This window comes from Lissotriton vulgaris, chromosome 5 (assembly GCF_964263255.1).
Source record: "Lissotriton vulgaris chromosome 5, aLisVul1.2, whole genome shotgun sequence".
Classification (NCBI taxonomy): Eukaryota; Metazoa; Chordata; class Amphibia; order Caudata; family Salamandridae; genus Lissotriton; species Lissotriton vulgaris.
In genome coordinates, this window is record NC_141693.1 from 1,900,987,178 (window position 1) to 1,901,003,754 (window position 16,577).

General features: G+C 47.7%; 1 protein-coding gene across 2 annotated transcripts in view; it reads right to left on the minus strand.

The window, feature by feature from the left end:
- Positions 1 to 5,778: 5,778 nt before the first annotated feature.
- The window catches only part of LOC147717672 (butyrophilin subfamily 1 member A1-like), a 148,431-nt gene continuing 137,632 nt past the window's right edge, over positions 5,779 to 16,577 (minus strand). For both annotated transcript variants that reach the window (XM_086924465.1, XM_086924464.1), the window contains one exon: positions 5,779 to 8,140. In XM_086924465.1, the coding sequence (XP_086780591.1) occupies positions 7,629 to 8,140 (512 nt within the window). In that variant the 3' untranslated portion in view covers positions 5,779 to 7,628. The remainder of the gene's footprint in view (positions 8,141 to 16,577) is intronic.

Here is a 16,577-nt window from a genome sequence, read left to right on the forward strand (position 1 = left end):
AGGATGATGATGCAACAGCATATCACTGACCTAATGAACATCGAGATAGACTCTGATATAGACTGAGTAATTGCCTATGTAAGGGCAAAAGGAGGGTCTGAGGTTCCGTGACGATTTGAACCCGTGTTTTCAACATTGTTGTAAACGCATAATTTTGGTATCAGTGAACCGCAAATGATCCATTTAGCATATCCTGGTGTTTTCGCTACGCTACGAGCAAGAGCATTCCTGTTATAAACACATTTCTGATTCACCCATGGCATCCATCTTAGAATATGGCAGCCATTTTGTATTCTTGCCCTCACATAGTCAATGGACACACAATGACCTCTAATCAACCCATTTCGTTTAAGGACACGTAAGCCTTAGCTGGCGATTCACCTTGCTAGTGACACGTGCACCTTAGGACAGAAACGCTGTGGCCGCATGACTCGGCAAAAGCTGCCTCCCCAGCCCGAGGCCAGTCCTACTATACTGGTTCTCGTGTTCGTTGGCCTGATCATGATTAGGCGGCCGAAGCCGGTAGTCTTGCCCATTTACGACCCACAAACATCTCTTATCCTGCTTTTCTATCTTCTGCACCTGGCTCTGCTCCTTTCCTTCTGGGCCTTTATTAGGGGGAGGTAACGAAATTTACGATGACGCGGTCCGGCTCTTGAATGAAAAGTTGACATGGGATTATGATGGAACAGTGGGAACCCCTCGTTCGTAATGTTTTGACATCAGATATTGTTGACGATTCTTGTGTAACACCAAATATTTATTGTTTAGGACATGAAGGTTTAGAAATGTACTAGCATGTGAAGAATGTTGCCCCAAGCTGAAAATTTAGTATTTAAGGAGCAACCCACTTTGTACAAATCGAACAGGCTCCTAGATTCTGCCCGTGTGTAGTTTCTGTGACTTCTGTGTCCCTGCAGTAATAAACCTTTGGTCTTTGACGCCACCATCGAGAAGCCCGTGTTTCTGTTTATTTGTGCACCGAGACAGGTAGAACTCAGGGGTCTTCGGGTGTTGTCCCTGACACCTCTGGACGGAACCAAAAAGTCCAGAACTCCACATTTGGATTCAACGTGTTCCATCGTTTAATGTGCACATGACTCGCTAACAACGTCAACTCGTAACCCGACAACCGAGCACTAGTTAAATGCTGTGTCTTCGTACGGTTCAACAAGGTATCCACTGCATGTGGAACCATCACCACTAACGTGTTATCCATAACCAAACCAGCAGACTGTCGAATTGAAACAGCCGCTGCCGCCGTAGCTCTCAAGCAACTCGGCAACGCTCTAGCTACCGGATCCAAAGTCGATGAAAAATAAGCACATGGACGCTGCTTATCACCAAACTGCTGAGTCAAGACTGACAATGCACATCCCTCTCTCTCGTGAACATACAATGTGAAAGGCTTACTGTAGTTGGGAGTACCCAACACCGGAGCCGAACACAATGCATTTTAGTAATTCTGAAAAGCTCTTTTGACATTCGTCAGTCCAGGAATAGGATTTGGAGTATCCTTAACTGTAAGAGCTATCAAAGGCTTCGCTAACAAGGACAAATTAGGGATCCACTGTCCACAGTATGACGTAATACCCCAAAACGCACGCACTTCTCTCTGTGTCGTAGGTACACTCATTTTCGCAATAGCTTGAATTCTCTCTGGGGTCAATCTCCTTCCCTCCTTTGATAAGAGGTGACCTAAATAGGTTACTTCTTGTCGACAATATTGCAACTTGGAGAGAGAAACCTTGTGATGACAATCAGACAAGTGGCGTAACAATGACAAAGTGGATTCCTTACAAATCTCTTAAGTATCAGCGGCAACTAGCAAATCATCAACATACTGAATAAGGGCTGCACCATCTGGTAAAACCAACAGATCAAGTTGTGTTTTCAAAGCTTGACTATAGATCGGTGGACTCTCGCAATAGCCTTGAGGAGCGCGCTTAAAGCGGAAACTTCGTCCTCCTAAAGAGAATCCAAAGATGTCCCTACTCTCTATGGCAATCGGGATGCTGAAGAAAGCATTCTTCAAGTCGATCACCGAAAACCATGTGGCTGTAGCCGGAATCAAAGTCAACAAGGCAGTGATATCAGGCACAACGGGAAATTGTGGAACAACAATCTTGTTCACTTTGCGAAGATCGATGACAAACCTTTATACAGGAGGCTGTGAAGAATTAGTTCTCTTCAGAACAGGCAAAACGGGACTATTGCACACATTACCTCTCGTTTCCTCAATGACACCCTTGTCGATCAAATCATAAATGATCGCTAAAAGTGCACGCTCACCATCACTCGAGATACGATACTGTGGAATATGCGGTAACTTAGCATTCGCCTTCAGTGTCACAACATATGGGGGAATTTCCAGTAGGCCCACATCATTCGGACCAGTAGCCCACAATGAATCTGGTAAAGAAGACAATTCAGACGGAAGAATATCTTTCGACATGTACATCGGAGAGATCACTCTCTCACCCAAGGTAAGATGTACCCCTGATGGAGAACAATGCAGCGTCGCATACAATCTCTTCAACAAATCCAATCCCAATAGATTCTCATTACAACCTGTAGTCAAAAAGAGGGGTGCTTCAAACTTACGAGGACCAACAGAAAGAGACAATGGAGCAGAAATCGGATTTGTAACTGGGGCGCGAGAAAAACCTACATAAACATTCTCAAAGCCAGACAAAGGTGCGCCAGGGAGTTTAGAGTGCATAATAGAACTCTTTGTAGCACCAGTATCTAGCAGAAAAGCTTCTGACACACCTGATGCAATCACTTCAACATAGGGTCCACTCTGATCTACTGGAACTGAAACAACTCCCTCTCTTTGTCCATGGCTGTCCTATTAATCATTACCATTTGCTTCATCACCTTCAACATAGTAATCATCCATATAGTACTGTGCTGTCCTACCAGACAAACCTCGCTATTGATCAAAACTATTCATCGAGTTCTGTGGAGGCAAAGAAAGTACATTCTGTCCTCGAACCTCTACCTCTAGGCGCTTGTTGAGCACCTCTACTTCGTACACCAGAAGCACCATTCGTACGCTGTAACAAAACCGGACAACTATTCTTGTGATGACCCTCTTCTTTGCAATACGCACACTGATTAGGACCATACGGGAAACGCTGTTGAGAAAACTCGTTCCTTTGCGAGGTTCTCGAATATTGCTGAGGTTGCTGATAATCGCGCTGACTATTAGTACGGGGTGGATAAGCTTGCTGTAGAAGAACTTTAGTCTTCAATTCCTTTGTCTTCTTATCCGCTTTCTCTAACTCATCTTTGCGCCTATTTTCATAGTACTGAGCCGTAGCTAAAATCTGCGCTGACGTGGAAACGGCCCAAGCACTCTCGGAATCCTTCAGCTTAGTGCACAACTCAGGAAGCAAATTATGCACAAATTTGTCAACAAACAATCTCTGGCCATCCTCGGTAGCCATATCCTGACCACTATGATCTACAAAGGTCTCTTCAAACCGCGTGAAAAAGTCAGACACAGTCTCATCTTTCTTCTGCTTACATGCAGACAACTTGTCCCAATTAACACGCACTTCGGGCATCAAAGTCTTCATGAAAGTAATACTCCTACCAGGAAGTTGAGCAATTAGATCTTCAGGCTTAGCACCTCCAACTTGTCTATCGTTCGCAGCAACAATGTTAACCCAAGTATCACCCAATTCATTATCATGATCCGTATGTCGAATCACATTCCAGATAGGCTGTGGAACAACATTGCTAAACAACATGTCTATGTCTGCTAAATTCATAATGCACAAACCCACAGTTTGAGTGAGCTCTTTATAATATCCCGCTGGATTTTTGCGCGGATCAGGTAAAGTCTGCTTAATCGCTAAAACCTCAACACGCTTCCAAGGAACATGTACCCATACTCGCTGAAAATGCGCAGGCGCAGCTACAATCTTCTGCGCAGCATTAGCCTGAACTGCTTCCTTCCACACCGGAGGAACCTCACGCATCGGATATTGACGCGCTTTTCTCCTAACTGACGAATCAGGCTCAAACAATCGCTCAGAAGGAGCACTATTACGAAACGACAACAACGTCGATACCGCTCTCTCAATGTCGAGAAGACTCACAATCGTCCCTTTCTCAAACTTGAAACACACTCAATACAATTCTTCAGGAGCTTTACCCACTTCGTCCATCCATTGTTCATGGAGGAAAACACACATCATTTCAAAAACGTACCGTTGCTTCGGTGCTTTCCATTGCTGAAAAACATCCATAATACCCTCAAGATCATACTGGGAGGTATACGTAATCCATCTACGTGCCATGTGATCCAAAATTACACGCTCATCCGTGTCAAGCAATTGACTACGTGATTGTCTACGCTCACTAACTGGAGACATACCCAATTGTCCCAACAAAGGAGAAAGAAAACCAGAAAAAGCAGCAGTCATTCGCTGTAGAAGGAGAAGATGGAAGAATAAGGGAAGACGGAACAATAGCCGAAGAATCCAAAGTCGGAACAGAAGGAGTACCATAGACAGGCATAGGAGTAGCAGACAAAGGGGAAGGCAAAGTTGGCGGCCCCTGAGAAGGCTGCGCCAAAGGAACAGTAGCCAACGAAAGAGGAGCTGGCTGTGGAGGAATCGCAGGTGGCACAACAGCCGGAGCTTGCACAGCCACAACTGGTGGCGGTGGTGCCGCAGCACTCTGTGCATAAGGAGGTGGAGAACTCAATAAATGTGACATTAAAGGATCTTTCGCAAGTTCTTTCTTGTCTTCCTGCTCTTTAGGCGGCAAAACTGGGTAGCATCTATCTACCGCTAACTTCTTCACTCTTATCATCTGTTCACTCTCTTGGTCTTCCTCATTATCCCTATACGCAACAGCAGCTTGTACCATTGACATGCCTCGTTCTCGTTTATTCTTTTTCGCTAATTTAATTTCTTTCTGTTTGGCTTCTTTGCGCCATATGCGGAAAGAGTCAAACATTGCCGGCCGGGCTTTCTTCTTGAACAATTTCACTTCGAGATTGTCTAGAATCTCAGTTTCAAAACTACCGTATTGGGGCCACTGTAGGACACCGTCTTTCCTCGTATATTTTACCCAGATCTCATTATAGCTAATAGGGCCCACACCATGTTTCACGTACAATTCATATGTAGGAGTTCCAATTGGAGGAACCGGACACGAATCCTCTAACCGGGAATCCTTAGAACAACCACAACCAAATATCTTTCCAAGTCTGCTAAGACCAGGCATCTTGCCCACTAGTCTAGCTTCAAACAACAAGAGAAATCTCAAACGATAATCTCGCGAATACACGAGTCCCTTAGCTTTGGGGCCTGCAGGTACTAAATCAAAGCGATCCACTAAAGGGATACCAAAAACAAACTAAGGACTAGGAGACGCTCCACTCATACTTAACTGAAATGTCGATGGCGTCACCAGAAGACCCGTCAATCGTCTGGCTCTACAAACGTCTAAGGCTCCAAGACAGGGCGACAGTTAGGCAGCAGTCCTTCGTAGCCGTCGGAAAGCAGGAAACCTCGCAGCAAAGACTTTCGGACCACAGCGACATACAGGGGTCGATGAAGTGGCAGGCCTTCCTCCAGAATTTTCACAAGAAGCTCCTCACGATCTTCGGGCTTGGACCGGTACCGCTGAAGTCGCCCCACGTTGGGCGCCAACTGAAGGACCGGGTTTTAGAACCCAGCGTCGTCAGGGAAAACGCCCGATGCCTTTGAGTTCCCCTGCCTTGGCAAACAGAGACACGGGATACTTCTTGATGACGTCAAAGACCAAAGTTTATTGGCTGCAACCAGGAACAGAGGTCTACGAAGCACACACGGGTGGTTCGCTAGAGACTGCACACTTTCAATAAGCAGAGAATGGTCTTTTATGCCAAAAATCAAGCCTCAGGCAACATTCAAAATTAGCATTGGGTTCATACAAATAGACCAATGACATTTCAAAAGTAGCGTATGACGATAATCCCACTATCCGTTGTCCAGCCCACCAGAAATGACCAAGCAAATTGCATCTTCCTGTTCAGTCAGGCCGGACAAACCCATCATAAAACCCTCTACCCATATCAGTGATTATGTCGTAAAGGAAGGAACAGAAACAGATTGGAAGCAAGATAGAAAGGAGCGTGCAGTGAACTATAAACTCGGGCACGTCCTACTCTTTGATCTTTATGTGACCAGCTGCTTAACAAGGAACTGGCTCAACGAGGTCGGCCTCGGGCAAGGGAGTCAGTTCGGCCAGGTCATTCAAGAGTCAGCTAAAGCATAGGTGTCTCAAGGACTCGTTCGGCCACAATCATTGACCTATGTGAGGGCAACCACACAAAATGGCTGCCACATACAAAATGGAACCCGGAGGGTTTAAACGAAATCCCCAAATACAGAGTGTTCTCATTGATCGATTCATGCGAAAACACTTGTACACGCTACACTCGTCATTTGCAGTCTGCTGACACCAAAATCGTCTATTTCCGACGACCTTTATTGAACGGGTTCGGAATCATCGAACCAGACCCACAAACTTACGGAACTACAAGTGGTATTTGTTTAGAACACATATGGCTGAAAGGAAAGGGAGTGCTCTATAGAGTCGAAAGGTATAGATACTGTTCATATGTGATTGGAAGGTTACCGATGTTCTGAGAGCAGAAGTGGATTGTTAACTACTTCAACTTGGGAAACTCAATTCATATACCCAGGGGACAGATTGTTCACCTAAGGATGAGGTTACTTGTGACTCAGACATAGTTGGACATGTTGGTATACCCATTGTCCTACTTTGAACCTAGGGATAAGCTGCCCACACACAGAAGATCAACACAAATTGTTAAAACTCATTACATCTATATTGTAATTGTATGAAGTTGAAACAGTTCACTGGATTATCTAGGAATATGGCATATAGATTGAAAAAGATATAGAGGGTGGGTGGACCTGTTTGAAGCAATGACAGCACCTTCCCTTATAGTGAAATGAAAGCCAGTAGCATTGGAAGGCAGAAGAATTTAGAGAGCACAAGCAAGTGACAGCTTAGTTTGTTGGGTTTTTCTTCATTTAGTATGAGGGATGCTTCACAAGACGCTTACATTTTACGGCCTGGAAGGAGGGAGAACTGCCATGTGCCTTCCTACATCACCATGATGTAACCTTACCAGAATGCCTAATGACCTTACCAGGATGGCCAATGATGGAAGGTTATTCATGAACTAGTCATATGAAGTGCCACTTGTATAATGTCCAGGCCCAATTCTCTCCTTCTGTATATAGTGCAACTTCTCTGGCTACCTAGTGGGTTTCTGAAGGTCCCATTCAGCTTGGACAACCACCACCAGCCGGATGCGAAGAGGAGCCGGGCAAGAATCCTATCATCCTGGATCTCATGGACCAAAACAGAGGCCTCCATCCCCAGCCAATCCACATTTGTTCGGTAGTTCGAGGTAGAGGTAAGGTAGAATGCATCATGGCCTGAGCTCTGCTTGTATTTTTAATGCCAAATATCTCACACATCATTTACTAAACCGCGAAGCACTTGAGCTTTTTTGGGTCGACGTTTTTAAGATTACTAACTAAAATGTATTTGGATGTCACTAAATGTAGTTCATAAATAGAATGCAGATTTCAGAGGACTGTAAATTCAGTTCCTTGCCCAATATAGAAGAATGGGACCATTTGGGTTGCAAAATTGTGCTCGAAAGTGAAAACATGCTGCTTGTTGACAGCATTGAAAAATACTAGTTGCCCCCCCTCGAAGTCTAGAAACACCCCTATTCGCTGGAGTCTCCCTGTCAGGTGGATAGGGTCCGCATCGGTGGTAACTGGCAAGTATTCATCTTGGGTAGCACGAAGAACAAAGATGCCGATGTCTGGTGATTCACGGAAGCCACCCTTTCTCCTCACTGTCTCTTCAGCCGCCCCGGCAGACCAAAATCTGCCGCTCTCTTCTTGCACCTCAACCTCCCAGTAATGTTTCCCTTCTGTGAATCGTTGGAGTCCCAGGATGCATGGTTCTGTGTCAAACCGCTCCTCAGTATTAGGCACGTTGAGTGCCTGGTCGGTGGGTTGAACCTTCTTGGCGTCCTTGGAGAGAAGGAGCTTGTTGTAGGCGGTCCTTTCATCAAACGTGACACTCTCTGCAGGAGACAGGAAGAGGGAGAATGAGATGGCATAGAAAACGCAACAGATAGTAAAAATGATAAACAGGAAAGAATGTGCAAACTATTTTCCATCACCCGTAAGGGAGAGGTGTGGCGCCGCGGCCAGTGTGACTGACTCCGGAACCTGGGGATCACGGTTCGATCCCCAGGGCCGGTGGCAGATTAGCCCAGCACCATGCGACTCTGGGCAATAGCTTGCTTAATCTCCCCGACAGCCCCCAGCGCCTAGAGACCCTAACGGGTGATGGTTCGCGCTTTACAAATGTGGATTATTATTATTTCCCCAAAAAATTTCACTCTTTAGCTCTGAGTTTCAAGTGTCCTTGCTATTACCTCTGACATGTTTATGTCCCCTGAACCCAAGGAGAGCTTGTCAGGGTTGAAGATATCTCTGTACTTCAGTGCATGACCAGCCATCTATTCATGTAATGGTGAGCTCTGAACCTAGACGTTCTCTGGCTCTCAGGCCTGCCTTCCAAAATCTGCATGGCCAAGTCTGAACATCACTTCAGGAAAGATTTAAAAACCTGGCTTTTTGCTCAAAACTAGATTTGAGTGCCCAGTCATGTACTTAGTCTCTACTTTGGGCGCCAGGATGCTTCTTTGAAGCAGCTGAGTGCTTTGCCAAATCCCAGTGATTGATTGAAAGGTCTAACTGGAAAGCATATATTAATTTGTACATTCTTAATTCAGGAGTGATATTTAACAAATACTAACAGCGTACATCTTTAATTCCATGCTTTAATTTTTTCACTAGTCGACTACATATGAAAAGACTAAAGCAGTCTGCTCAATATCTTCAGTAAATTCTCTCTTTAGCGGCTGTTCTCTTACCCCTCCAGAAAGTAGGTCACAAAGAACATACTTGGTAACCATCATTTGCACTCAACAATAAGTTAAGTAAAGACATTTGTGTGATATTTGGGGGGGCCGCTTGCGTGCATGTCATTAGCATCGCGGCCGCATAAAATACATCAGGCAGCTTGTTCTGGTCTCCATGTGGTCCCGACTGCTTGCGCCGGCCCACGCCCCTTTATTTATAGCTGGCGCGTGACGACACGTGCCAGCTATAAATACACAGCCAGACTTCCAACCTTTATTAAACAACAAACAAAACATTGATCATGTAGATCTGTTACTAGTCACTAGAATTCCAGTCCCAGGTTCGTCTCACCATAAAGTCTGCCAGCCGGGATGATGGAGCCGGGTTTCTTCTCAGGCCATATCTGGAGTGTTCCCCCTGTGATGGTGGCAACGACGGGGTCATTTCCTGCGAGACTTCACTCTCAGGGGATCTCACAGGGGAACTTGCAGTATTCCCACTGGTTTTCCAAAGAGTGAAGGGGTGTTATGGTCGGATAGGCTCATATCTTAAGTGGGGGTCGCTACTGGGTCACTATCGGTTCCTTCCTCCACTGGCGGTTCACGTGGTCTGGCGTCCAGGTTGTCCGATGGCTGCTGGTCCGGAGTTCCGTCGTGTACCTTTTTGAAGAAAGAGATGTTGTGTGTGATTTCCTCGGTTCCTCTTCTGGCTGTTATCAAGGTGCCGGTTCGGCGGATAACTGTCCATGGCTGATGTTCAAACGGAAGCCTGAAATTGCTCCCAGGGTACCTGTCCTTGACATAGACTCTGTCCCTTACTTGAATGACCAACATCCGGCTCGTCGGTCGGCGCTGGCTTGGTCATTGAAGCTGGTCCTGTTGGCTAGGATTTTCCAGTGTCAATCTGAGATGGGGTCCAGCTTGGGTGAAGTGGGATGGTGTCTCGCACTATTCGGCCCATGCTTGCCGACCCCGGGGCTGCCTCGGTCGTGAGATGGGGTGTCAACCGTTACTCTCTCAGGAAGCTGTATATGGTCTTCTCGAGCGGTGATCCATCCGCATGCCCGATGCGTATTACTTTGTTGAGAGTGCGCATGAACCTCTCTACTTCACCATTTGCTTGGGGCCAGCGCGAGGTCACCTTCTTGTGTTAAATTCCCCAGCCCTTGAGATTGTCTGCAAACTCTTGTCCATTGAAGGGTGGACCGTTGTCTGTCTTCACCACTTCGAATATTCCATGGGTAGCAATGGTTTTCTCGAATTTTGTAACAACTTCCGTGGCTGTCTGACTTCCCACGATCTCGATTTCGGGGTACTTTGTGTAATCATCGAGGATCACCAGGGCATAGCGTCCATCTGGGTGGTGTCTAAAATCCACACTCACGCACTCCCATGGCTGTTGGATTTTTATTTCAGTGATGACGGGGTGAGGGCGATCCGGTTGACCCGATGCCTGGCACCATGAGCATGTTCTGACTGTTGGTTCAACCAGTGGGTCCATCCCTGGGAACCACATCTTGGCCCTCAGCCGGCTCTTTGTTTTCAGAATGCCTTGATGTCCCCGGTGTGCGAGGTCCCTAGCTTGTTGAGTCAGACTTGATGAGATCACCAGTCGCGGGCCTCGGAGCAGACAACAACTGCAGTCGACCGAAAGTTCATCCTTGACCCGTTTGATTCCAGGACGGTTTTTGCTTGCGGCGTCCGTTTGGTCATGGTGGCGCCAGTCATTCAATTAGACCGCCATTATGCCCAGTTGCAGGCATTCATCAATCCGGGTGGCTTCTACAATGGTCTCGAGACTCATGGGAAGTGGTCGGGACCTTCCCGCTTCGGCTCCTCTTCTTCCGCTTTGGTGGTGGCCCTGGGATGCCTTGAGAGGTAGTCTGCTGGATTGGATGAGCCTGGTTTGTATTCCACTCGTTAGTCATACCCCTGCAGCTGAAGGATCCATTTTTCAATCCTCAGGGTAGGTTTGTATGCTGACCCTTGAAACAGGGGGGTGAGGGGTTTGTGGTCTGTGGACACTGTGAATGGATGGCCGTACACGTAGACGTGGAAATGCGACAGACCCCGTGGATGGCGATCGCTTCTCGTTCTATCTGCTAGTATATATGTTCTGTGTCTGTTAGGGAGCAGCTCGCGTATGCTATCGGGCCCACTCCCCATTTCCTTGCAACTGTGTGAGCACGGCTCCAAACCCATATGGACTGGCGTCCACAGCGAGGTTGGTGGATCGGCCGGGTCAAAGTATGACAGTGTCGTGTCTTCCGACAGGGCTGCTTTGGTATCCTTGAAGGCTTGTTCCTGTTCAGGGCCCCACTACCATGTGGTGATGGATTTAGTCAGTTCCCTGAGGAGCTTTGTGAGGTTGGATAAATCCGGGACAAACCGCCCGCAAAAGTTCACCATTCCTAGGAAACTCCTTATTTCCGAGATGTTGGAGGGTGCGGGGGCTTCCTGCACGTCTCGGGCTTTGTCAGGGTCTGGGGCCTCTCCTTGGTCGGAGAACGTGTAGCCAAAAAAACTGATCTTGTTCCTTAAGAACAGGCACTTTTCTCTGTGTAGGGTCAGTCGGGATTCTTTGATCCTCTGGAGAACCCTGCGAAGTCTACGATGGTGATCTTCTATCGACAATGCGTATATGGTCGTCGCTTACGTTTAAGACCCCTGGTAGCCCGCTGAGGACTTCACCGATGATGTTTTGAAACACCTCTGCGGCACTTGAGATACTGAAATTGAAGCGTCGGTATCTTCTGAGGCCGACGTGCGTAGAGAAGGTGGTGATGTATCGAAAGACCGAAAGTCCATCTTCGAAAACCACGTTGCGCCGCTCAGTTCTCCCAATATGTCGTCGATGGTGGGGGCTAGGTGACGCTCTCTTTTCATCGCGGCGTATGGGAGGAGCATGGTAACGCAGATACCGACCTGCCCTGGCTGTTTTGGTTTCCGTGCCACTAAGATTGGGGACACCCACGGGGTGAGCCCACTGACCTTATCTATAATCCCTTGCTTCTCCAGTGCCTCTAGCTCTTCTTCAATCTTCTTTCACAGGTGGAACGCAATGCGCCTGTGCCTCAGCGCCACGGGTTGGACTGATGGGTCGATGTGGAGAGAGACTTCTTTCCCTTTCAGGCATCCAATGCCTTTGAAGATGTCTTCGAACTACTCCATGATGGCCTCCAGTTCCTCCTCTTGTACCGCCATGGCAAATGATATTAGCATCAGCTCTTCTGCTGATTGTCCGCTTATCAGCATACCGCTTCCTTCCTTGGTCACTTACACTGTGGTGGGGATTACGAGGTCCTGGTGTCTCAGCTCAGTCTTGAAGCACCTCAAGACCGAGATGAGTGTCTTCTGTCCGTATTCAAATACCCTGATTCTTGCTTCGCGTAGTGGCTGGCGCGGGCTTAGTTGATTATATTAATTGGCAGCCATTAGTTCGATCGAGGCCCCAGTGTCTATTGTGGCTCTCACATCCTGGTGGTTATCTTGATTCTGTACCGTGGAAGTCATCGTCTCTTCCGTCATGGCTGAACTACTGCAAATACATAGTGGACCGGGTAGTCTCCCGCATCATCATCTATGGCCTCACTGTCACGCTCTTCAGCCACTGCCTGTGCTGCTTCTTTCCGTGATTTTGCAGACCTGCATACCGCCGCAAAGTGATTCATCCACCCGCAAGCCGTGCACTTCTTCCCTCTCTCTGGGGAGTCTTGCATGCAAAGGGGTGTGCCTCCGCAGTAGCCGCATTCCCTTTTCTTATCTTGCTGTCTTCTCCCTGTGTTTTGGCGTGCTTTGGGCCTCACCAGGTTCGCCTTTTTCACCTTGTTGACTTGTTCCATCTTGATGGGTTGGTGGAGGGCCACCGCCATTTGGGATGCTCTGGCGTGCGACAATTCTTTTGACAGGCCCAGGGTGAGGATGTCCGCTAGAGACTTGCCGTCCCCCTGAAGAATGTTTACTCTGAGTTTGGACGAGCAGCACGCTTTTATTATCTGACCTCGGATTTGTTCCTGTTCATTACGAAATCCGCACGTGCTGGCCAGTTCTTTCAAACACCCGTGGAACGCTCAGCTGGTTGTGGCCTTGGAACAGCCAGTGGAGAGTGTAGCCAGCAATTTCACCTCCTGTTTACAAGACCTCGCGGTCTGGATGGCCAGCAACTGTCTCAAACAGTGATAAAACTGAGGTGTTGATTGTTGGAAAGGCTCCGTCAGTCTGGACTTCAGCATGGTGGCCTCAGATGCTTGGACCGCTTCCCACACCCAGTGAACAAGTTAGGAACCTGGGGATCTCACTTGAGTATCACACTAGACGTGTTGCGGGTACTTGCTTTCACATTCTTCGAGGTCTGAGAAAGACTCTGGACTTATTACCTATTACAGCTAGGAAATCCTTAGTCCATGCCTTGGTTACTTCAAGGCTGGACTATGGTAATGCCCTCTATTTGGGAGCAAATGTGAGGTGTCTCCAGAGGCTTCAGCGCATCCTGAATGCGGCAGCCCGGCTGATGTTGATGTTCCCCAAGACAGCTCCTTCTAAAAAAAGCGCTGGAGACGCTACACTGGCTACCAGTCAAGGAACGAGTGCAGTTTAAAGCCCTGTGTGTCAGTCATAAGATCACACAGGGTAAAGGACCTCAGTATATTCTCAATGTGCTAACCCCCACAACCCGACTCAGCAACTAAGATCTAGTGGGGCGGGCCTAGTGAAGGTTCCTAAAGTCAGAAGAGCAAGAATGGGAGGGCGGTCGTTCCGTTTTCTGGCAGCCCAACTGTGAAATAGATTACCCCTCAAGCTCCGTATGGAAACCTCAGAGTTGGTTTTTCGTAAAGAGCTGAAAACCCACTTTTTCTTTAGGGGATAGGTTTTAGAGGTTTGCTTGGAAATGGGTGACATGATGGCGGGGGGGAGGCTGTGGGGGGCTTATACTTTAGCACAGGGACACACTGGTTAGTGTAACCAGGCGCTTTACAAGTTCAGTTACATACATACAACGCATCTAACGATTCCTCTGCCTCTGTGCGAGTCAGGGCTCTAGGAGGACATATTGGGGGAATCAGGGTTGGCGCTCGAGTTGTTGGACGCCTCCCACCCGCCTCTCAACTGAATAAAGAGATGTTGTCATCTCGTCCGCGCAGCGGGCGGGCGCAGCGGGCGCTCCAAAGGCAAGCCCGTCTGCGCCCGTCCGCGACAGGACGGGGCCAGGGGCCACGACCCCTGCCCATTTCAATGGCCCTTTTAGAAGATATAATTTCAGTGAGCTGCTCGACCTGAGACCTCCGGTAAATGAAAAATTCTGTACGCCCCTTTGAATCTGCCCTCAAACTGTCAACATTGCCATTCCTATCCTAAGGGCACATCAAACACTGAACCCTGGCACTATTTTAGGATGTTTCTTGTAAATTGCAGGTCTTTACCCAAACATCAAACAGAAATATCCTTATTGCTTGATGAGCATAATCCGGACGCTGTTTTCTTTACTGAGACATGGTTAACGTCGTCGTCTCAGCCTGATCTCATTCAAGCATTGCCACAGGGCTATCAAATAGTCAGGGCAGATCGTATCTCTGGGAAAGGGGGCGGTTTAGCAATAGAGTTTAAAGATAGCTATACTTGCCGATGCGCCCCCACCCCAGTCCTGGACTGTGAAAGCATGTCGTTTAGACTGGAATTTTCACCAAATATTAACTTTTCCGGAGTACTGGTCTACCGCCCTCCTGGTTCGATCAGACAGTTTATAGACTCCGTGCCCTCAGTAGTTGCAGACTTAGCCGCCACCTCTGCTAATTTTACACTACTGGGCGATTCAAATATGCATTTTGAAGATACTGGTGACTATGCTGCCCAAGAACTAATTGCGGCTCTGTCCGCACTACAGCTAACTCAACTTGTCTTCTCACCTACACACGAGAAAGGGCACTTATTGGACCCTGTGTTTAGCAACTGCACGAACCTGGCGACAGTACCCTCCATTGTGCTCCCGTGGACTGACCATCGACTAGTCCCGTTAACCTGGCATATCCATAAACCTCCTGCCCTTATGACAGGATTACGGGAGGCAAGAAGGTGGTCTAAACTACCAACAGATAAGTGGGCCGATGAACTACAAGCTACAATACCTCCCCTTAGCACAGATCCCACGGTAGCCAATGACTCTTTTAACAACTGGATAACTCGCTCGTTGGACACTATTCTTCCAATGAAGACAACTCGGACCAAAAGGTCTAAGATCTCGGCCCCTTGGTACACTGATGAGCTCAAAGAAGTCAAACGCAAGTGCAAAAGGCTAGAGAGAAAATGGCGACTTGGCTACACCGATCTAGATAAAACCCTATATAGAAATTCCATCCGGGATTATAAACTAGAGATTAAGAAGGCTCAATCTAGATACTATACGCAAAAGATTACTGAAGCTAGATCAAATTCCAAGGAAATTTACCAGATCGTCGAAAGTTTCACTGTCCTCCCCCAGCCCCCTGTAAACTGTGATAATTTACAAACTCGTTGTAATGAGCTGGCGGATTTCTTTTATAATAAAGTTAATCTTATTTAATCTTATTTATTCTGCTTTTCCAACTACTCATTCAACTATCCCAGTCATCAATCCCGCGTTCTCCAAACACCACATGATTGACAGTGGGTCACCTGTGTTGGAGAACTTCCCTTTGTTGCACTTGGACTTATTAGCCACATTAATGGCCCAGGTCAAATCGGGCTCCCCTAGCGATCCCGCCCCTCCAAGCTTTTTAAAGACTGTCAGTCATACCATCTTGCCGGTCATACTGAAGGTACTTAATGCCTCAATTTCCACCAACATAGTTCCATCGGCGTGGAAAGAGGCTAGGGTAAGAGCTCTTGTTAAGAAGCCTAATATGGACATCATCAACTTCAGTAACTATCGTCCAATCTCCCTGCTTCCTTGGGCCAGCAAATTGCTGGAAAAATATATCAACAGCCTCCTGACCAACTTTTTAGAGAAGAACAGTCTGCTTGATCCCTCGCAAACCGGCTTCCGCCCCAAGCATGGGACGGAGTCCGCTCTACTGGCGGTCCTGGAGGAAACAAGAGGCATCTTGGATCGGCGGCCGTCATCCTCCTCGATCTAAGTGCCGCTTTTGACACTGTAAACCACAAAATCTTATTGCAGCGCCTCCAGGACATTGGGATTCAAGGAGGGGCGCTGGAGTGGATTGGTTCATTTTTAACCAATAGAAATTTTCAGGTCTTTGAGGGAACCACTATCTCTACCAGCAGACCCTTGAACTGTGGAGTTCCGCAGGGTTCTTCACTCAGCCCGACGCTGTTTAATATATACATGAGGCCGCTGGCTAGGATCGTCCGTCCATATGGTGTTAAGATCGTGACCTAGGCGGACGATACCCAGCTGGTGGTCTCTCTGACGCGGGCTGAAGACCCTGCGGGCACGATGGATCTGGTGGGCTGCCTGAACAAAGTCAACAGCTGGATGACCCTGTCTTGTCTCAAACTTAATGGGGACAAGACAGAGGTCATGCTGTTGGGTCGTTCTGCTCCATCTGCGGTCGACCAGTTCTGGCCAGCTTGTTTGGGTCCCCCTCCAGTCCCCAAG